This window comes from Labrus bergylta, chromosome 16 (assembly GCF_963930695.1).
Source record: "Labrus bergylta chromosome 16, fLabBer1.1, whole genome shotgun sequence".
NCBI lineage: Eukaryota > Metazoa > Chordata > Actinopteri > Labriformes > Labridae > Labrus > Labrus bergylta.
Window position 1 is genome coordinate 16,215,545 of NC_089210.1, and position 23,421 is coordinate 16,238,965.

Sequence of the window (23,421 nt, forward strand, 5' to 3'; positions counted from 1 at the left end):
ATCCCGTCTGATTAAAAAACAAACAATCCTCTGAGATTTTGTGAATCAGTGTTTAAATGGAGCGATGAATGTTAAAACCTGTCAGCGTTTGCGTCAGCGCCGCTCTCTCCTCACAGTCGGTGATTCACACGAGGAGAGCGAGGGAGGGTGAGAAGTTTTCAGTCCTCCTGAACGACTGCTGGAAGATTACATAAAACAACGCTAATGACAGGAGAGGAAAAGCGCCACCGCTCCCGTGAAACTGACCACAGCCAGATGAGGTGTGTGTGTGTGTGTGTGTGTGTGTGTGTGTGTGTGTGTGTGTGTGTGTGTGTGTGTGTGTGTGTGTGTGTGTGTGTGTGTGTGTGTGTGTGTGTGTGTGTGTGTGTGTGTGTGTGTGTGTGTGTGTGTCTGTGTGTCTGTGTGTGTGTGTGTGTGTGTGTGTGTGTGTGTGTGTGTGTGTGTGTGTGTGTGTGCGCGCGCGTGTGTGCGAGTCAGGATCAGGGTTCATTAAAAAGCTCTTGAGGAGGAGGAGAGGGTCGGTCCAGTCTGGAACATCTGTGTCCTCTCTCTCTCTCTCTCTCTCTCTCTCTCTCTCTCTCTCTCTCTGTGTGTGTGGGTGGGTGTGTGTCTGTCTGTGTCTGTGTGTGTCTGTGTGTCGATGGAGGATGGGGACTTCTCTCTGGTGTCTCTCCTCTCTCCTCTCTCCTCTCTCCTCTCTCCTCTCTCCTCTCTCCTCTCTCCTCTCTCCCCTCTCCCCTCTTCTCTCTCCTCTCTCCTCTCTCCTCTCTCCTCTCCTCTCCTCTCTCCTCTCTAATCTTCACATTCATTAAAGACGTGCTGATTAAAGATCTGGAACTTTCCACCGCACACACTCTGTCTTTTCATAGAGAGCGCGGTCTTTAAACTGTTCAGGGAGGACGGAGAGTTTTCCCTAAACAAATCATCCTGGAGCCGGCGTGTGGGAGGATGTGATCTATATTTGTTTACGGCGCTCTCTCTGCTCTGACTGCTCTTTCTCTCTCTCTTTGTGCGGCGCAGAGCTCGCCCGTGTGTGTTATCAAATCTGTTTCTTACAGATGCAGAACTTTACAGCCTGTTCACAGGAACTTTCCAGATAACAGTTTCATTATTTGTTTCTAAACGATGGAACAAGAGGCTGACCTCCCCTCCATGTGATAATCTAATCTCAGATAACTTTTACTCTAAGTTACTTTTGATTGTGTTTCTGGGTCTGAAGTCAGCCTGCTCACATGTCCTCAGTTTCATAAAGACATTTTAGATGGGCCTGTATTAGATCAGTCTTTGTTGTGCTTATAGGCAAGGCAAGTTTATTTATATAGCAGATTTCAACAACAAGGCAATTCAAAGTGCTTCACACAAGACATCAAAAGCATCATGACAGAGGAAAGAAAAGAAACATTAAAATAGAACATTTTAAAATCATTAAATTATTATTATTATATAAATAAATATAATATATTATAATTATTAAATCTGAAAATATGTTCAAATAAAATAATTAATTAAAATTACTAAAATTAAAAAAATAGAAAAGTAAAGAAATTAAAAGAGTTAAAAAATATATATAATTACAGTGCAGAGTAAAAGTTTGTTCCAGATATAGGGGGCATAGAAACTGAACACTGCTTCTTATATAGATAAAGATCTATGCTAACTTTAGCCACACTTAAGCTAACTTGAGCACCGAATGATGAAATAGTAAAAAAACAAACTTGACAGAAGACCAAAATAACAGATTATATCCTTTTAAAACACCTGGCATCGACAGAATTAAAGTATGGAAACCTTTCTTTACTGATCAGCTGATTCATGATGATTAAAATGATGAAACTATTCAAGAGGAAATAACAGTTTTCTGCTGAAATGAAAAAAGCTGAGCTGTTAGAATCCTCTGCTCAGTCGGCCATGTTTTTTATTCACTTGAATGAAGTCATCATGTGTCTAACATTCTCCACCCCTCAGTACATCCATCTAAAGTTTGACTGTTACTCAGAGTCTGTCTTCATTAAACTGTTGATTGTTTCGATACAGAGAATAAGCGTCAGCTCTCAATGGTCATTTAAAGTCAGCCACACCTTCAGAAAGTATTCCAGTTCAGGATGGTCGGGGGGCGTATCGGCTTGGTCTCTGCACAGACCCCGGGACGTTTGTACTTCTGGTTTCCTGTCATTGTTGTCAGAGGAAGATTTCCCCCCACCCACCTCGTCCTCTTGATCCTCTTCTAACCCCCCCCCCCCCCCCCCCCCCCCACACACACACACACACACACACCTGATTCCCAGCAGTAGTTCAGATTAAACTTTTTTTTTTCTCTGAGCAGAAGGAGCAAGCTAGACGAGGTGAAGTGCATCAGACGGCCTTTTGAATCCAGACGGCAGGCGGTGATTCATGTCTCACACTGATTGTGAGTGATGGTGACAGACTCAGGTTGTGTTTGGCTCGTGGAGTGTGTGTGTGTGTGTCTGACTGGATCAGATACTCGTCATGATTCATGGTGACAGAACGCAGCCGCTCGCTAAACGTTTGCTCACACAATCGAAAAGGAGCTCCTTTTGTTTTCTTTTTGTGCCAAGTGTTTTCACATTTGTGTAAGTCTCTCTCCTGATCTCTGTGGGGAGAGACTGAGACAAGACCAGGACCAAGCCCAAGCCCAAGCCCAAGCCCAAGAACAAGAACAAGAACAAGAACAAGAACAAGAACAAGAACAAGAACAAGGCAGGGCAAGACTGAGACAAGACCAAGACATTTTAGGGATTGAGACCAAGTCAAGACCAAGACCAAGACCAAAGCAGGTCGAGACTTAATTTAAAATCCAGATTCTGGCCAGTCTGAGACCAGAGACAAGACAAATGCTTTTGATCCTGAGACGAGACTGAGACCTGCAACACAATTTAATAATATAATAATTTAAAAAACACTTAAAAACTATAAAACAACAAATCTTCTGTTTGCTGAAATCCACTGACTGAAACACGACATCAAACATTGATTTATTGATCATAAGCAGCTGAATAAAGAGGGAAACACTCTCTGCAGACTGAACGCATCCCAGAACAGAAGCAGGACCATTAAGGTCTCTCGTCCTGTTCCAGTCCAGCTACACACCTGCAGAGGCCTCGTCCTGTGTTTAGTTTGAGCTTTGTGTTCAGTGTTCACCGGCATCCATTACATCTCCTCTTTTGTTCAGCGGCTCTCTCTGGAGCAGCTGTTTGTGTGTGTGTGTGTGTGTGTGTGTGTGTGTGTGTGTGTGTGTGTGTGTGTGTGTGTGTGTGTGTGTGTGTGTGTGTGTGTGTGTGTGTGTGTGTGTGTGTGTGTGTGTGTGTGTGTGTGTGTGTGTGTGTGTGTGTGTGTGTGACACAACATGTGCCCCGAGATAACAAGAGGATCAGCAGAGTTCATGTAAAGAGTCAGATTCATATCAGTTTCTGTTCTTGTTGGACGATCAGTGATTACTGTAAAAATGTTTCTCTCTGCATTTTAACATAGAGCTCTATGGGGACTGACTCACTGCAGGAGACAGACTCTAGTGGACACTGGAGGAACTGTATTTATTTGTACAATTTTCCCTCCTGTGCTGGTTTTCTTTTCTCAGCCCTGGAGGTTTCTGGCCTTTTTATCAGCACACATGGAGGTGGACAGGTGATATGACGGAAGATAACATTTGAGGGGACAACAAAAGGTCTTTAACTTTTAACCCTCAGGACCCCAAGAGCCCAGATAAGCTTTTCAAAACCCGGCAGAGATATTAAATATCCTCTTTTAAATGTCAGACAGCGGGAAATGGCAAAGGTTCAACCATCATATCTTCAGGAAAGAGAGGAAACGGTTCTACCTCATCACAAGAGAGCGCTTTTTATCGATCAGGGAGAAAATCACTTCTCAAGATCGTCATCGAGAATCACCGATCTCTCGCTCTTTGGCATTTCTGTCAGTGACGTCAGTCCAAACAACAGAACCACTGTGGCCCAGGTCAGGGCTGGAACCTGAACCCTGCTGTGTGTGTGTGTGTGTGTGTGTGTGTGTGTGTGTGTGTGTGGTTGCTGGTGATTGGGTCTCATGGGACCGCTGGACGGAGACTCCACAATGCCACATTCCATTTCCCTCTCCATTCTGCTGAAGGTTCACCACCCCAGGCTGGACAATGAGCAGGGAGGCCGCGCCCTGTCGGGGGGGGACCGAGGAGGGGGAAATGACTCGCCGCTCACCCTGAAATAGACTCACCCCCCACCAACCAACTCCCATCTCGTCGCACAAGGAGGAGACGCCAAACATGAGTAAAGTCAGGATAGAGAGGTACCACGCTGAGGAAATGTAGGAAACAGGAATCTAAATTGTTCTTTTCAATACTCAATGCATCGCTCTGATTTACTAACATCTTGTTTTTTACAACCACTATCACCCATTTATCACATTCTCAAAACTCAGGGGACAGATGTGACCATTCACACAATCCAGGGAAGTGTTGTAGTACTCGAGTAGACCGGTGTCAAGACCACTTTTTGAAGGCCTTGTCTCGGAAATTGAAAGCATTTTTACTCTGCCTTGTCTTGGTCTCAGACTGGGCAGAGTAAAAATGCTCCAGATTTTAAGACCACCACTCTGACAACAATGCAGCAGCCAGTATGTCCTCCTTCTAACTTTAGATTCTGGTCCTGAATGCTCTGGATTTGTTTGGACCAGAGAAGGTAGGTGGTTTTAAGGCGCCCCCCTCACATGGCCCGTTTTGGACGTCCCTCGGTTTGCCAGAGATGAGAGCAGTTATCAGGTCAACAGGTGTTGCAGCGATGGAAGCGGGCAAGAGAAGTGGTTCAGATAGAAGTGATTGTACCCGACCTAAAAAGCCTCTGCATGTTTCTAATAAGCTCCACGAGCAGAAATGTGCTCAAACTAGGATCAATATTGGAGATGCTTTTGAAAAATGGAGAGAGGTTAGAACACAGAAAGGTTTACAGACCGATGCAGAGCTGGATAAACACTGAAGCTTCAGTGACCACCACTGATCTTGACCACTGTCTCCGGTATGTCTTGGTCTCAGTTGTTGTGGTCTTGACTATAAACACTAATTCAGGGTTTATATGCAGAGTATGACGTCAATAAACACAATTTCTTAATTCCTTTCTTCACATACAAGGTTACCCAAAACAACATTTTTTATTTTTATTTTTTTTATTTAGGAAAAGCATTCTTCACACATTAGTAATTACACATAATAGCAAAATAATTGCAAGACTCCTCCCTCAAACTTTCAAACATTGGAGCACTTTCTGTGCAGAAAGAGGTAGGTATGATGCTTGCAGTCTATTTAACAATTTAGCTCTTCAAAAGATTTTTTCATATTCCATTTATTTATTTTTTAACAACTGCCTGCACCCAACGTGCCAAAAATTAGACCCTTAAATTTGAAACCTTAAAGCTGTCAGCATTTTAGGATGATGATTTCAGTCCAGAGAAGATGAATAATGACTCGGCGCGCTTAAATCGATCACTTAAATGATTTTAGTTTTAGTCTCACTAAGTCCTGAATGTATCTACAACTCCGACTCCACACACAAGAAGAATCTCTCCATGAACAGAAGTGTAACAGATTCAGCCATTTTTATTGTTATTTTTCTTGATCTAACATGTGAACTGAGAGCTGAACACAACAAGTGTCAAGAAACAGAGCTGCAGGAGGAGTTTGGGCTGAGTGGGCTTGTGTGGCTCACTCTTTGGATTACATAATTGCAACATCTATTATTAGACACAACATTTTTACTCCGTTTGTTCCCGACTGAAAAGTTCACACAGCATCGTTTCTGTAGAGAGATATACTCTCGTTTCACGTCCGCCTGTACGACACAGATGTAGATTCAAACGCTCCTCATGTTGGCACTTCTGCTCGGTGGCAACATGGAGAGTGATTCAGATGTTAGTACTTCTCCATTCTCTGCACTCTGCTGTATGTTTGTGTTTGAAAGGTAGAAGAGGAACTAGTAGAAGAGAAACTGGTGTCAGAGGTTGTGTGGCTGGGGGGGGGGGTCAGGGACAGGATGAGTGGCCGAGGAGATAAAACCTGTTGATTCTCTGGTTAGCGTTTGTCTGATTGTCGACCTCAGAGTGGACAGAACCAAACGATGGATGCTGCAGAAGAGTCTTGAGGAGAGGCAGACCCTGCACCACGTCCCCTTCCACAGATCTTAAAGGAACGCTGCTCGTTGATAATCTGGAGCGCTCTCTGTTCGGTGTTATCAACAACACACCGAACTCCCTGCTGGGAAGACTGACATTACTCCTCTATTCCAGGCCGTCCTCCCAAAGACTCTTTTGTAACAGGAAACCCTCAGCAGAACCTTTCTCTGCTGCCTTTTGTAGAGCCAGTTTGTCCCATCCTTTAATGGAAGTCAGAGGGGGGGGGGACAGTACGGGGCTTTGTTCCCCCCCCTCAGCCTGCCTCGCAGCTGGTTCAATGGTGCGGCTTGAAATCCAACACCCCCGTCCTGCCTGGGAGAGTGGTGCGCTCCGAACACTCAACAGGACAAAACTGGTTAAAAAGGAACCAAAGTTCCATCAAACATTTATCGAGTGCGTCCTCGAGGCTGTTAATCTCTTCTGTCCACGCCGACACATGACAGTCACGCCGTCCAGCCGGGTGTCACTGCAGTTTGTTCTTTATGCTGATCAAAGAGGCCCAACTCATGGGAGAGCTGCCCTCTTATGAGAGCCGCGGGGGGGTGAGGGGGGGGGCTGAGTTGATGATTTGTCTGATTAAGGAGTGAACTGGATGAAATCAGCTGTTTGGATCGACAAACAGCGGAAACATGTCACTGAGGTGTTTGGTAACTGATTCAGAAAGAGGAATCTACGGTGGCCCTGAAGGAAACCTTTTACAAAACACAACACCATTTGACAAACAGGAAAAGCACAATTACACAAAATAATGCAGCAGAACAAAACACTTCACAATTTGACATTTCAGACTACAGAAAAGGTCAGAATATTTCTGTGTTCTTCTTTAGGAGGCTGTAGTTTCAGGCATGTCAGGGAGACTTTAAAGAGCCCATATGATGCCCTTTTTGGGGTTTGTATACATATATATGTACCTACTTTTGTACGTTCACAATAGCTAAAGTCTGAAAAAAGTGTCTATTTTCATGTACTGCTCCTCCTTGCTCCCTCTACGCTCTGAGTCCGTCAGCTGCACTCTGTTGAGCCCACACTGTTAGACCCCACGTGGGCCAAGTCTGCTCTGATTGGTCTGCCGATCCGCTCTGTCGTTATTGGTCAGTTGCTCAGCACGCGTCTCGGAAATTTCAACATGAGCTGCTGGGCTTGCCACAACGAGCCAATGGGCTTAGATCAGTGATCTCACACTGACAATGACGTCGGACTGACAAATTTTTTTCGAGGGGAGCTAGAACCGAGCGTTACATGCGGCTAATGCTACAGCTAACAGGAGAACGTAGGAGAATCTGTGTTTCCACGGACTTTGAATTTTTGCAAATAGATGTGCCTAAACATGCACAGGACACTTGGAAAACACACTAAAGGGCATATAAAACCAGAAAAAACATAATATGGGACCTTTAAGCTTTTCATGACGGTCCCGCAAAGTGATTGGATGGCTACAAAAAAGCAGTGAGACATAATTCTAACTGTCAGGCAGACTCCTGTGTTGAAGCCCTTCGCAATTGTTCAAAAGCTGGACTTCCTCAGGTGTTAGATAGTACAGCTGAGGAGAGACAGGAAATGTTTGGAGGAGAAGTGACAACATGCAGCAAAGGGCAGAGGTTGGATTCAAACCCACGGCCGCTGCAATGTCGACAACAGCCTCTGAACATGGGGTGTACAACGTGACAGCTAGGCTACATGCGTCCCAAAAAAAAAATTTTTTTAGAGCACTGTGAAATCAGTTTTTTTTTTCCAGATTCAGCTTTTTTTCCATTTTAATTTTTATGAATTCTGTGTTTTATGATGTAACGACATTTTGTCCTGGCAACACTCCTCCTTGTTTACAATACGCTGCCCCCCCCCCCCCCCCCCCAACAAGATTGTTTCTTAAAATTCATCTGTCTTGCCTTCTTCTGTCTTTGTGCTTCATCTTAAGGCCTGTAGATACACACCCGTCCTCTGGCTGAGTGCAGGGAAAATATGAAGTAACTGGCAGTGCTGAGTGGCAGCTCTACAGCTGCTGGCATCTCTTTCTCACACTCTCTGTCACACACACACACACACACACACACACACACACACGCTCTCTATGTTGGAGGGAATCAGCAGGAGCGTCTGGCAGAGTTTTAAGTCTCCAGTGTCAGAATCGGAGGCAGGCAGCGGGCGATAAACGTGACAGACGCTTCACTGCTTTTTAAAAGTCCCTGAAGGGATTTTCAGGATGCAAATCCATGAATCCACCTTTTGAAAGCCTCACCTGCTGCGGCTACCTGGAAGGTAAACCAGGACCTGGAGCTCTCTGCTCTTTTCATGGTCCAATGTGCAAGTAAATACTGACATTTAAAATCATCAGAGGGGGAGTTCAAAGGTCGAACATTTTGTTCCAGAACTGAAAAAAGTTTCCAGATATCAATGATCCCCTTTGGATTATTTTACGGACTTTGGCAACCATCAATGATTATTTTAATCTCGTCCTATAGGTCCAGATTTAACTTGTCCAACATCTCGGGCTAATTAAAGTGTGCTAACATTAGCATGCTAACACAACAATGCAGGCCACAGGTGATTGCAGCTCGAGCTGGACAATTTTGTCCGCCACTCGCGCTTAATGGTGCTTTATTACGGTACGTTCCTTTTCATAACTCATTCGTGTGAATGTGAGTGGAGAGGGGGTGGAGGTGTGTCTCTGGAGGAGGGCGGAGGCTTCAGTATGGAGGAGGCGTGGCCTAACAGCAGTTTGTTTTGGTTTCATGCTGGAGCTAGAGGGCGACATCTACTGGATCCAATACAGTACAAAACATTAGCTTATATCATTATCATTGTTAGCAGGTTAGCGTGCATTAGTTAGCATTTTGCTTAATCTTGTTTCTGTGTTATGTATCTTATATTTGTTTTGGCTTTTAATCAAATAGAAATTGTCACATTCACAGAAGCGAAGATCATCCACAAATATAATTGTATATTCATATTTTAGATATTCAGCGTATTCTGGACTCACAGGAGGACTTTCTTCAGTCACCAGAGGCCTGAAAGTGGAACCGTGTTATCTTATCTGCAGGTTATCTCAGCTTCCTGAGGAAGAACAGAAACTTTTTCCTGCTGCAGGGTTAGATCCGGCTGTGGGTGTGGGACCTGGGAGCTCTTTAAAAAACAACAGAGATAGACGTGAGCTGGAGAAGGATGCTTGTGATGCTTTGTGAGGCGGCCGTGTGAGAGGTGTTTTGTAGAATATTAACACGGCCCTGGGTTTTGTTTTGGAGTCATTGTTATTCAAAGCCATCACCTGGTGGGAGCAGCAAAAGACCTCAGAAGTCTTTACAGCAGAGATTTAAAAAAAAAAACCTAAACGTTACTGAAAGAGGCTTAACAGGAGGAGACATCAGACAAACATGACCGTCATTCACAGAGTGACAGGTGGGAGCTGCTAGCTGTCTGCTAGGTGTCACCTCAGCTGATTCAGTCTCTGACCTTTGACCTCTGGGCCGTGTTTGTGCTGTTGAATATCAGACTAATAATCGGTCTCTCTGTGAGCTTTATTGAACTAACAGACTGTCCATCAAGTCTGAGCTCCACCTTTTACAACCAGTCACATTAGAACTTTACTTTATTTACATGTTAGCAACATTAGCAGCTATCTGAGTCTGTGCTCACCCCTCCTGGTTTGTTAGCTCGTTCAGTGTTTGTCTTATAGAGTGTTTATTGTTGTCGCCTCGTCCTTTGCACGCTGCGTCATGAAAGACACTTTTCCCATCGTGGTTTTTGCCCGTGTGTCTTCTTTGAGCTCATCTTGGGTGTGTTGTTGTATATATGGATTTCTCTTTCATGTCAGGAAGTTGAGGCTGCACGGAGGGAAGCAGATTGAGGGAAGATGTGTCAACAGTTCCTGTTACACACTTCCTGCTCGGAGGAAACTCTGTGTCACAGAAAGAGTAAGTTCATCCAGAAAACGCCGACCTACTGCTGAGGGTGGAACGTCTCACGCTGCAGAGAACGGTGACTTTGATAGGTCGATGATGCTTTTATTAAGACAGTAGGAGCAGATAAAGCTGGTCAGTATGTGTCTGTTTATAAGTGAAGACGTTCAGAGATATGTCCTGCAGTTGTGCTTGTGATGGTGCTCATGTAACTGACAGCTGCGTCACTTCATGGAGGACTCATGTCAGAGTCGTTCATGCCAAGTTATTTGACTGTGTGTTGCAGAAAGAAGAGCAAACACACACACACACACACACACACACACACACGTCTGATGACTACTTGGTCTGCAGTTTCCCTTCAGCTTGTGTGTGTGTTCAGCAGATTCCACAGATTTCAGCCCTGCGTGGAGATTCTTCTGCCCTCCACTCCTCGGAGACACAAACCCTCCTCTGTTGTCCCTGCCAGAGCACATCTCTCACTCTCTCACCCTTTCTCTCTCTCTCTCTCTCTCTCACCCTCCCTCAGCATCTGCAGGGGTGCTTAAAATCAGCCAGAGCACCCGATGAGTGTCATTCAATCTGATGCCGAGCCTGCAGAGTGGCAGTGGCCCTCGGTGTTGCATCTGCTTCTGGTTTCTAGATCGCAGTATAACTGACATTGCCTTTAGTTATACTACAATTCTACAATTCACTTAGCAGACGCTTTTATCCAAAGCGACGTACATCCGAGAGTAAGTACAACACAAGCAAGAATCTAGAAAAAAGGGAACAATGTCAGTTAGAGCAAACGATCAGCTTTAAGTCCGATTGGACACACAGGTGCTGACAGGAAGTGACCAGAGGCAAAGCACAACATTGACGGCAGTTCTTGAGAGCTCTGATCAGTATAGAAATCATCTTATAAGTCGTCGTTATCAAACAAAAACCATCGTCATTACCATCATCATCATCAATAATATCCAGACCATCATCATTAAGTTAGAAGATATTCATGAAAGAGCTGGGTCTTTAGCTTTTTCTTAAAGGTACAGAGGGATTCTGCAGATCACATGGAGTTTGGAAGTTCATTCCACCACCGGGGGGCGACAGAGGAGAAGAGTCTAGTCAGAGACTTAGGACCCTGTTATGAAGGTTGGATCAGACGCCTTTCATTGGCAGAGCGTAGTGGGCGGGAGGGAGTGTAGACCTGGATGAGAGAGTTAAAGTAAGGAGGAGACATTTTTGTCGCTGTTTTGTAAGCGAGCAGCAGAGTTTTAAATTTGATGCGAGCAGTAACTGTGAGCCAGTGTAAGGAGATGAACAGTGGAGTGACGTGCTCTTTTAGGAAGGTTTAGGAAGGTGCTGCTGCATTTTGTATCATTTGCAGGGGTGTGATAGTACATGTAGGAATACTAACAACTTAAACATCAGTTATTCTAACAGAAAGAAGGAAAAGTCAGAACTTGATTGTGATTTTTACATTTCTCACAGCTTAAGAACTCGTAAAAAAAATAACAGATTCAGTTTGAAGTTTCAGTAAAACACTCGAGCAGGTAAAAGCTGTGCAATCAAAGACCATCGTTTCTGTGTAATCAGCTGCCTTTGTGATGAAAGTGTGGCAGCAGGGCTCTTAACAGGAGCACATCGTATCAGCAGGATCAGAGAGTGCGAGAACAAAGAAGACCAATCAGCATCACTGATTGTCTCATCACTACGGTCCGCTTCTTCTCTGCAAGAATTCGGACCCCCATCATGTAGAGGGCAACACGAATAAATAAACTTATGACAAACACTGAACGAGCTAACAATCCAGGTTTCGTTCTCACAGACTCAGATTAGCTGCTAATTGTTGCTAACATGTAAATAAAATAATGCTCTAATTTGACTGGTTGTAAAAAGTGGAGCTCACAGAGAGGCAGATTATTAGTCTGATATTTACAGGAACAAATCTCCAAAAGGCTCCAACAGCACAAACAAGGCCCAGAGGGTAAAGGTCAGGGACTGAATCAGCTGAGGAGACACCTAGCAGACAGCTAGCAGCTCCGACCTGTCACTCAAAGAGGCCACGCCCCCTAATTCTACATCACTTTAAACCTTAATATAATGTAAACAGGTGAGTTGTATAAACATTCAGCCCGTAGAGTTAAAGAGAGAAATGAGATCTAGAGACCCAAACTGTTTTTGTACCAGGATGTAAACATGTTTATTTTAACATGGGGCTCTATGGAGACTGACTCACTGCAGGAGACAGACTCTAGTGGACACTGGAGGAACTGCAGCTGGAAAGTTGGACATTTTAACATGGGGCTCTATGGGGTCTGACTCACTGCAGGAGACAGACTCTAGTGGACACTGGAGGAACTGCAGTTTTTGTGTTTTTGCGCTATTGGCTAGTTTAATCTTAACATTCATCCTTTCTGTTCTTCCTGGAAAGGGACCAAAGGTGTCAGAAAACCTTCAGGTGCTTTTCTTGAGTAAAAAAATAGGGTGGATGAGTGTTAGCTCAGAACAATCGTCTTACGTAATCCAGTGAAGTGACTCTGGAGAGATGTTGAGTAAGAGTCACTTAAACGTGCTCAGTTTATTTATGTCCTCTGATGTGTTTAATTTGCTTCATTCAATCACCCTCCTGCTTGTGTTTTCTCACAAAGTGACTCACTCTGATTTATTTATAGTTTGTTCATTGTCTTGTAGCGTGCGTTTTATGGCGGGCGGGGGCTCAGAGCGTCTCTGATGTCGGGGGTGGGTGTCGTGTCAGACCCGGTCACAATGACAAAGATTACCCTGACCAGCGCCTGTCTCTCCTGGATTTTCTCTGTCCTCATGTTTTAGCCTCTGTGATGACAGGGACGTTAAAGCTAAATAAAGAAAGTGCTTCATCCATACAGCGGAAGGGAGGTTCAGAGCCCGAGCTCCAGTTTTTTCCTGGATGACAATACAGCTCTAACTCTTCCTGCCATCTTAGAGCGAGCAAGAGGCGGTCAGAGGTCAACGCCCAGCTCCCATTGTCTTCCTCGAGGGGTCTGGAGCGGGCAGGGCTGCTGGCCACACCGGAACCGGTCCCTTCCTCACAGCGACAAGGCCCTGCACCTCCCTCCCTGAATTCTCCAAATAAATCCTCCCCAGCCTGCAGCGCTCCAATCAAACGCCTTGGAGAGCCCCTTCCTTCCTGGAGCTGAAAGCAGCTTCAGTTTACTCCTGATTGTTAAATAATCCCAGAACACAACACATCAGCATGCAGCAGACACCTGCATGTTCAACCTCGGCTTCATATTCATGGTTAACGACTCGCAGGAGCTCTCTGTCATCTTTGTGCCTCTCGTTCTCTCCGAACACTCGCCCATGGTGGAGGTAGATTTAAAAAGCTGTTTGTTTCTGTTTTGAGATGCATGCAACATCAGGTGTATTAACATCCTCTGTTTCCTGTCCCAGGAGGAGAGCCCCGAGCTGCGGCCTCGTCTCTGCGTGATCCAGCGGGGGTCCAACGGGTATGGCTTCAACCTGCACAGCGAGCGGGCACGGCCGGGTCAGTACATCCGAGCTGTGGATGAAGACTCTCCAGCAGAGCGGGCCGGCCTTCTGCCTGCAGACAGGATAGTTCAGGTACGGCGGTCAGTCCAAGAAAGAATAATTGTCAAAAAAAGGTTGTCAAAATGTTCTTTTTTTAAAGATAATTTTTTGGGGCTTTTTGCCTTCATTTGATAGGACGGTTGATAAAGTATAAAACTGGAGAGAGACAGATAGAGGGGAATGACATGCAGGAGGAGCCACAGGTGGGACTTGAACCCGGGCCACCTGATTGGAGGTCCATATCATCTGTATATAGGACACAACCGAACTGCTCCCCAAAAATGTAGGATAAAAAAATGATAAAATCTGTTATTTTAAAGGCTTTATATGCAATGTTTTGATCCAGCAGGTGTCGCCCTTGAGCACCAGCATGAAACCAAAACAACTCACGCTGCATTGTTGTGTTAGCATGCTAATGCTAGCGATCTTTATTGCGCTCGTATCTTCACACGGCATGTAAATTTACGTGAATGAGCGTGATCTAGAAACACAGTTAAGCAGTGAGTACAGTATGTTATTCTTCTTTTCTCTAGTCCCTCAATTACACAACAATTTGCTGCTGAAAGGTTGTCAATGTGTTTGTCCTGTTACTGCCTCTGACGCCGGCTCAGCAGTGGGTCGACTTTAGTCCCTCTATGACGTTTACATCGACGGAGGCTTAACAGAGATGTGATGGTCCCGTGTTGAACTGGCAATGTAAAGGGCGCTCTCAAAAAGGACGATTCTTTGGTGTATTATCCATCAGTGCAAACAACAGACAAGAAGTGTAACAGGGCCAGCAGCTTTAAAATGAAGATCGGCAAAAGAGAGAAACTGAGACGTCTGATGAATGTGATACCTGTGAGCGACAGGGAGAGCGCTGAGCCACGTGGATGAAAGTGAAGCATCCAATATGGCCGACATATGACAAGCAGCAGATTCAGAGCAGAGAGACCGATTAACGCTTTTGAGCAAAGTCATTTCTTTCACTCTGTCGTTCTTTGATTTGAAGTCGGAATGATTCCAGTTTCTCTAAATGTGAGCTGAGCTTCAGTAAACTTTGCACACAGAGACAAGCGGGGACATTTCAGAGCTGCAGCTGCAACACTTTCACTTCAGGACACAACGTACCGCACTACTTTTACTTTAAAGATTTATTTTTGTGCCTTTATTGTAGAGACAGGACAGTGGATAGAGTTGGGAATGACATGCAGGAAAGGAGCCACAGGCTGGATTTGAACCTGGGCCGCATGCCTCCATAAATGGGGCATGCACACTAACCACTGGTCCACCTGCGCCCCACTACTTTCTACTTTTACACACATTTCCATACTTCTTCTACATGAGATGAGAACGTGCACGCTTCTGCAACCCTCAAGGAGTGAATGTAGTCAGGCTCGTTTTGTTATTTAACACGTTCCCGTTCTGATTAGAGTACATGTATAGCACACAGAGACTTTCATCGTTAGTTATCTTCCTCACACACAACACACACACACACACACACACACACACACACACACACACACACACACACACACACACACACACACACTCTCTCTCTCTCTCTCTATCTGTCAGACCTCAGACCCGTTAAGACGCTGTGTGTGTGAGGAGGCCGATACAGTGACAGTCACACCAGAGTCCACAGAGGATTTAGGACCTCACACAGCGAGCACATTCCTCTGAACGCTCAGTTAACGTTGGGAAAAGAGAGCTGACCACGAGGGCTGGCCCTGACTTTCATACCGTCTGAGAAGTCACATAATGATTCTCCTGTGGTCGAGGAAATATTCTGATGATTTACAAACACTTCACTGAAACGAGCCCAAGCCTGAAAGTGTCCCTTACAATACACGGTTCATTCTTCAAGGCGTTCGACGACGACATGTGTACACACAAAAACTCAATTGTTGGTTATTTTTATCTTAATAAGAAATGACTGCAGGCGGTCTGGAGTGGAAACATGGCAGACAGGATGTGCTATTTTTGTGTTACTCTAATCAGTAACTTTTCCTGAAGAGGACAAAGCAGCAGTGCACACTTTTTTGACTCAGGTAGAAGGTGTAAATAAATGTTCTGTAAGGTGTTTCCTGCAGTATGAGGTCACTTCAGGTTCTGATAAGTCCTCACAGTCCTTCTGAAGGACATTTCTACCGTCTGATTTTGTGCTAAGCTAACTGAAGCTAACCTCATATATCTCTTGTCCACGCTCCAGTTTCCCTTAACGTCTGTTCATCTTCATATGTCTTTTACTCAGTTTTCTTCACGGGTGGCTGTGGCTCAGTTGGTAGAGTTGGTCGTCTCCTCTCCAGAAGGTCGGGGGTTCGATCCCCAGCGCCTGCAGCTACATATCCGATGTGTCCCTGAGCAAGACACTCAACCCCAAATTGCTCCTGCTGCTTCACCTGCAGTGTATTTATGTCTATGAATGGGATGCGTTACCTCTGATGGACAGCAGCCTCTACCATCAGTGTGTGAATGTGTAGGTGTGACCTGCAGTGTAAAAGCATTTCCAGTAGTTAGACAACTAGAAAAGTGTTACACAAGCTCAAGTTCATCTGTCCTCTGTGATATGACCTGATGGAAATACAGGGAAATTAAATTTAATATCCATCTCTGTTGAAATCAGTCCTGATGTCTGGAATGTCTGGAACATGCAATGATGCCAAATAAAAAAAAAAGTGGATAATTCCACTTAAATGTGTTGATGTAAGGAGTATAAAGTGCAGATATTTGAGGTAAAAGTTCAAAGTTGTCAAAATAAGATAAATCAAAATAAAGCACAGCTACCTAAAAACTCCACTTTAGTACGGTATCACTTTTTGTACTTTATAAGTTCCCAACTTGTTTAAATGTAAAGGAGAACTCAGAGGAGAGAGAGAGAGAGAGGGCAGGGTTTGGGTCTGGCGAGGGGTTACAGTCCCCCTGAGGCCCCCAGACAGACCCACCACCCACTAAGGAGCGGGGCTCTGTGGGGAGCGGACAGCCATTGTTACCGCTCTTACTGCCAGGCAGCTATTGTCTGGCTTCCTCTCAGGGACTGGCTAAGACCTGCAGGTCCACCCTATGACCTAAGCACACACACAGACACACACACAGACACACACACACACACACACACACACACACACACACACACACACACACACACACACACACACACACACACACACACCCTTGGAGACATTTCTCACATGCTTTCCCATGGTGATTTTCTCCCACAACACTCAGCTGGTGCTGCAGGAGCTGCCTGATGTGGAGTTTGTGAGCTGCAGAGTTCAGCTGTCACACATTAAAAAACACAACAAGAGGATAAATCTGAGGGATTAACGACCGAATACATTTAAAAAAACATCATGTTTCAGGGCCAGGAGAATGTCCAGCTGATTGTGGTGACTGCTTTGTACATAAGGGGCTGAAAGAATGTGTGTGTGTGTGTGTGTGTGTGCTTACGTGCATATTTTTGTGTGGACACTGAGGATTTCCTGCCCTACGAGCCTCGGGGCAGACTAAGTGATAATATTGAGAGAAAAGAAACCCGACAGTGATTTCACTTCTGTGGGAACAAAGACAAAAATACAATCAAGGTCTGCAGACTAAATTCATCTAGAACCTTTTAAATGATACGATTCTTAATTTTTTTAACTCACAACAGGCCGGCCATACAAAGAAAAGAGAGAATTTAAAGGTCACATATCATTCTCCTCTTCTTCAGTTTAAATAAGTCTCAGAGCTCCTCAAAACATGTGTGTGAAGTTTCATGTTCTAAATCCACTCTGATCCTGTATTTGATCATGTCTATAAACCCCTCTATTTCAGCCCTGCTCAGAACAGGCTGTTTCTGTGTCTGTACCTTTAAATATGTAAATGAGCTGTGTCTGACCACGCCCCCTCTCTGGAAGGGCTTGGGTGGCTCGGGCTTTGAAATCAACAATAACCAAAAATTCTAACATGATCTTCTCCCCTCAGGTGAACGGTGTGTCGGTGGAAGGAAAGACGCATTCAGAAGTCGTAGCGGCAATTAAAGTGGGCGGGAACGTGGTCCGTCTGCTGGTGGTGGACCCCGACACAGACGCCTTCTTCAAGAGATGCCGGGTGACCCCCGCCTCGGACCACCTGACGGGTGAGAGCGCACAGACAAGACAAATACAGGCAGAACAAGTGATTTACTTTACTGCTGCTGCTGTCAGGGAGGGGCGGAGAGAGGAGGGGCGGAGGGAGGAGGAGCGGGGAGAGAGATGAGGGGCGGTCATGAGCTCATCATGTTTGAAGGTTCATTGTCAGCAGCAGTTATAGACATGATGTCAAGAAGGCTCAGTCAAGACTCGCCTTCTTAAAGGCTTTATATGTGATTTTTTGATCCAGCAGATGTCGCCCTTGAGCTCCAGCATGAAACCAAAACAACTTGTTGTGTTAGCATGCTCATGCTAGCGATCTTTATTATGCTCGTATCTTCACACTGCATGTAAATTTACCTGAAATGAGCGTGATCTAGAAACACAGTTAAGCAGTGAGTACAGTACCCGGCGATGTAAACAAAGTGAAGATAGGACTCTGAAAACTCTGAAAACATCACAGACAGTGGGACTCGGGTGTTACACCCATTGTAGACAGTCATGACTCACAGAGTTATTTTCAGAGGATATACTTGATTTCTATTACATTTAAGTGTGAAATATAAAGCCTTTAAAGAAACTTAGATCATTTTACATTTTATCAGGTAATCTTGGCTAGTGTCCTTGTTTACGCTGTGCTGGGGGAGGGGGGGGGGGGCAGAATCTGCGTGGATGATAAAAACAGTTTTTGTGATTGGACTGTCAATAATGTTTAGCGCGTGCATGAATTAACCAGGTGGCAAATGAGTTCCCCTGCTCGTTTCATTAAACTAAGATGTGTGAATAGAGTAGAACATAAAGAAAAGAGAGAAATGAGATATAAAACATCTTTCTACCTTTCATCTCTCTGAAGAGGTCAAACAGGGTCACTTCAGTTTGAAGCTGGTACAGATTCAGTGCTTTACTCGTGAGCACTTTGACCCTGACTTAGGTCCTGGATTACCTGCCATCGCCTCTAGAGGGCGCCCTGTTACAGCGTGTCATCTTTAGGTCTCTGTGTTTGGGGCCATACCCACACAGATAACAGATCTCAGGAAAGGTGCACGGCTGTCATAAGTGAATCACGAGACCACTTCAATAAAGACGGCCTCTGTTAACTTTTATCAGACACACAGGAGGAGAGATGTATCACACGTGTTAATGTTATAATGGAGCATTATTGATTGTTAGAGACAGTATGCAGATCTTTTACTCGAGTAAAAGTCCAAATACAAAAATGTAGATCTGCACCATTACGACTCAAAGTCCCACAATAAGTTTGAAAGTTATCGTATTTGTTCTGCAGTAAAATGTCCCGTGTGACTTTGAAACTATTGTTAAGAACAGATGAATAGATGAATACTTGAGCAACAAACTTTAAAGACAGCATCTCACTGCTGGTGAAATATGATAAATGAACATTAAATAGGTAACTGAATTATCACCACAGAGCGAGAGGCAGATGTTTGATGATTTTAGACTCTTCACTGTTTAGTCCGGATTAAAAAAAACATTCAGAGGAGAGATTCCAGCGAGACGTTTCCCAGGTAACGCTTCACATGCTGCCCACTCAGAGGACACCTGCCTTCACCGACTCTTAACTTCAACACACATACACACACACACACACACACACACACACACACACACACACACACACACACACACAGCAGCTTTGTTTGGTTTCCAAGGCGCTCGGGTCCAAGTGGCCTCTCAGCTCGGAGCTGGAGCTGTATTAGGACTTGAAGAGGCTCTGCTCTTCAGAGTGAGGGACACACACACACACACACTCAGCAACCACCTGAGGAAGACTTGTGTTTCAGATTAACTCTGAAGGAGCAGCTGCTAACTCTTGTATTAATCATCGTTGGCTAAATAACTCTTTTCGGTGTGTGTGGAGGATCAGAGGATGGAAGGTAAGGTGTGTGTGTGTGTGTGTGTGTGGGTGGGTGTGGGTGTGTGTGTGTGTGTGTGTGTGTGTGTGTGTGACCTCTGGGATGATGACATGTGTGTTAAACCTAATTGCTCCAGTAAAGAGGGTCTGTGGATGTGTGTGAGGACCATGAGGAGCTCCATCACAGTGAAGATGAAGCAGGTGTGAATAATAGATAACCTGCTCATACCTGTGCTGTGTAACAGAGTACGAGTCGTGGGATGAAAGGTGATCTGAATGTTGATCCCTCCGAGTGGAGCTCTGGGCTGAACAACGCATCATGAACAGACAGAAGTCCTGACAGACGGGCACAGACTCTCAATTTGTTAGATTTAGTCAAATGTCTGATTCTTGTGTTGTTTTTCTGTCTGCAGGTCCGCTGCCTGAACCTGTCGTCAATGGAGGGATGGAGGAGAAGGTAAGAGACCGCCTTGAACCAGCTTACTTTTGACTGTCAAATATTAAAGGGTAGGCCTATTTAACTTGGTGTTATAGTGCTTTCAACACTTAAACAAAAAGTTCTCAGGGTGAGCTGCATGTGTGAATGTTTCTCCTCCAGCCTCCTCGTATTTATTCTGCAGAAAGTCAGAGTGAGCTGATGTGAGAACGCAGCAGGATATAATCAGGAGAATTCACCTGGAGCCAGTGGGAGGGGGTGGTGACCTTTATTCCTTGTGATCGCTGCACGCTTTGTGTGTTCTTCGGTTATCTGTTAGCGTCTTTCAGGAGCAGGAGAGAATGTGTGAAAATGGCTTAAGTATGGTTTCAGCCATATTTAAAAAGTAGACTGTTTTTTTTTCAGCCTGTGTGCTTGTGTTAGTGTAGAAATCAAAATCAGTTTGTTTAAAGGTCTCCTCTCGGTCTCAGAGTGGGTGGACTCTGGATTTTAAATTAAGACCGGTCAAGACCACCATGACAGACTACTTGTCCACATCATTACTGTCAATCATGTACAGATCTGAAATGAATGAAAGAGGATGCTACAGTGTTTGGGATGGAAAAGAAAGATATCGAATGTTTTTCTTGTTCTGTTCCTCCTCTGAGTGCTTTTACCTACAGTCAGATGTGTTTGATTAACTCAGAAAGTGTCTGAAAAACTTACTCAGTTTTATATTTCTGGTTATAAAGTCTCTTCTAATTCTCCTTCACGGGATTACCTTAAAAAGTCTATTTAAGAAAGCTGCAGCAGCGAGCACAGTGCGTCCCCCCGCTGAGGCCAGGAGATTAACTCAAACTAAGAAAATGGGTCACATGATCGCTCTGCTTCAAACACTGCTCCTTCAAGGACTGCTTTTTTATCAGTGATGAAACTGAAATAGGTGCAGAGCTTTGGTTACAACATGGAGATCTGATGAAGAGTAAAGCCGTGTGGAGAAGCTGTGTGACTTCTCCTCAGTGATGGAACTTCTCCTTCCCTTCAGAGAACAATGAAAACATCTAAACTCAGTGCAGACAGACAGCGCCCGCTGCAGGTCAGACCGTCTTTAAAGTGTCAGGCGGGGGGGTCTGTAACTTCAGAGAGCACAGACTCTGATGAAGTGAGTTATTAATCACAGACGTGCAGCGAGCGGATCTTCCTGTTATTGTCTGAATGTTCATTGTGTTTGAGCTGTGTGGAGAGCCGCACCCAGCCGGCACTCCATTAACTCTGCGCTATAAGAAGTCATTCAGGACGCCTCGTGTTTACAGAGAACTGAAATCAGGCTGAAGATAAAGTGAAGCAGAGTAGAAGAATGTTTAACGGGTTTATTAAAACTTCATGTTGAATGAACAAAGAAAGAAACCACTTCTTCTTCATCAAGAAGTGTTGCAGGCAAGACCACTCTAACCAAGACCAAGACCAAGACCAAGACCAAGACCAAGACCAAGACCAAGACCATAAATACTCAATCCACCCAATTTGAGACCAAGACAAGACCGAGTAAAAATGCTTACAATTGCGAGACGAGACCTTCAAAAAGTGGTGAAAAAAAGCAGCTGCTTTAGCTAGTTAGCATGATTAGCTAACTTCCTTATCTAATCGTTTAACACTATCATCTGCTAGGAACACGTTTGATACGAGCTCTAAAAATCAGTTAATCTGTTGATTTAACTTGAAATGTGTTGCTCTACTTTTATAAATCTATTGTCTCTTTGAAATGAGAGAAGCTATGCTTACAGGATATGAATCCCTTGAACAAAGCAGTTCGACTCTACGATAGCGATTGACCTGGAAGCTTTAATTTGTGCTTCATGAACGTACACAGAAGAAAAACAAACACACACACACACGGTTAATGTGTTTGTTTTTAGTGTCACAGACGCTGCTTTTAGAGAGTCGACGACAGGAGGTGAAAATTCACATCTTGAAAACTACTAATGACCGTGTTTTGAGGGATTTATGTGCCAGATTATTTTCTTGGCTCTGAGCTGTTGCCAGGCAACCAGTGGATGCCCCAAGAAGTGACTGCTTCAAGCCAAGAAGTATTTCAGCACCAACGCCCCCGTAAACTACAGCGTTTGTTTGTTTCAAACTTTATTTGAACAGATAACCAAAAAAACAGCAAAGAAAGAATTGATTAAACAATTTCCCTTCATAACGATCACAACGAAGACTTATCAGAAGTTCATCTTCTTCTCTGCAGAACACAATTTATTTATGCTTTTTGAGGGTCTCCCAGGATACCAGCATACTTCCCCATACTTTTTATGAATATTGCTAAGGAACGTATATTTTCAGATCTGCATGTGAACACAAATACAAAAATAAACTCTAGTGAACTCCTGTACCGACCGAGGCTGCCTTCCTCTCAGGCGTTCAGCCAGATATGCAAATGGAGGCCTGACCCGAGCTTCCCGTTACTCAGGGACTGTATGTGCGGCAGAGAAGTTACATGTTCCGCTTATTGTTGCATAACAGGCTGGGGGGGGGGGGTCGCATAAGTCAGGGAGAAGTCGTCTTTAAAGGGAGGGGGGCTGCAGTGAGTTAAAAATGAGTCGTTTGTATCTTTAACTGGTTCATGTTCAGTGAGCTGGAGACACTTGAACGCATCGTCCTGCAGCCCTGCAAAAACACATTTCAGTCTTTCTGAATCAAATTCTCCAGGAAGTTTTGCCCTCATCACATTTCAGTAAAATTAAAGATATTCAAACTAAGAGTTCTTCATTAATTGGTCAGACTTTGAATTTAATTGATATATTTTTATTTTCTTAAACTGACATGATAGAGAGACATTAGTTACCAAACCAAACCTGGGCCTTCTAACTTGTTCTCTATATAAAATTAATAACTTAAATCCAATGCTGACCCCTTGTGGTGAAGTCTGGTATTGTAATATAATCACAAATGGTGAACTGTGCCTCCTTTGCAGATGTTTATGAAGTCAAAATCATCTTCATGTTTTGAAGTGATGCTGATAGGTGTTTGTGTCCTCAGGTGAACGGTCGAGGGGCCAAAGAGGCGGAGAGAGACTCTAAGTTGTCCATCAGTCCGTCTCCATCCAACGCTTCGTCCAACGCCTCGTTCACGACCCCGCCCACAAACACCCCGCCGGAGGTACGTCACAGGAAATGTTCTTTCATGTCATTGCATGTCGTTGCATGAAGTTCAGCCATATTTCAGCGTGATGTGAAGAAAGTAAAAACGGCAGACTCCAAACAGACGAGAGCTGGGAGCTGCTTTTCAGGCACACAAAATATGAAATGACGGGGGGTGGTTAGTGCACACGCCCCATGTACGGCGACTATAATGCGCCAAGCGTACGGCCTGGGTTCGATTCCGTCCTGTGTTTCCTTCCTGCATGCCATTCCCCCCTCT

At 44.6% G+C, this 23,421-nt stretch overlaps 1 protein-coding gene across 1 annotated transcript in view; it reads left to right on the forward strand.

Moving 5' to 3' along the window:
• nherf1b (NHERF family PDZ scaffold protein 1b) overlaps positions 1-23,421 on the forward strand; it is a 31,677-nt gene that overhangs the window by 6,262 nt on the left and 1,994 nt on the right. Inside the window, exons 2-5 of the mRNA XM_020651598.3 lie at positions 13,479-13,649; positions 17,568-17,721; positions 20,000-20,043; positions 23,041-23,160. Of these exons, the coding sequence (XP_020507254.1) occupies positions 13,479-13,649; positions 17,568-17,721; positions 20,000-20,043; positions 23,041-23,160 (489 nt within the window). The remainder of the gene's footprint in view (positions 1-13,478; positions 13,650-17,567; positions 17,722-19,999; positions 20,044-23,040; positions 23,161-23,421) is intronic.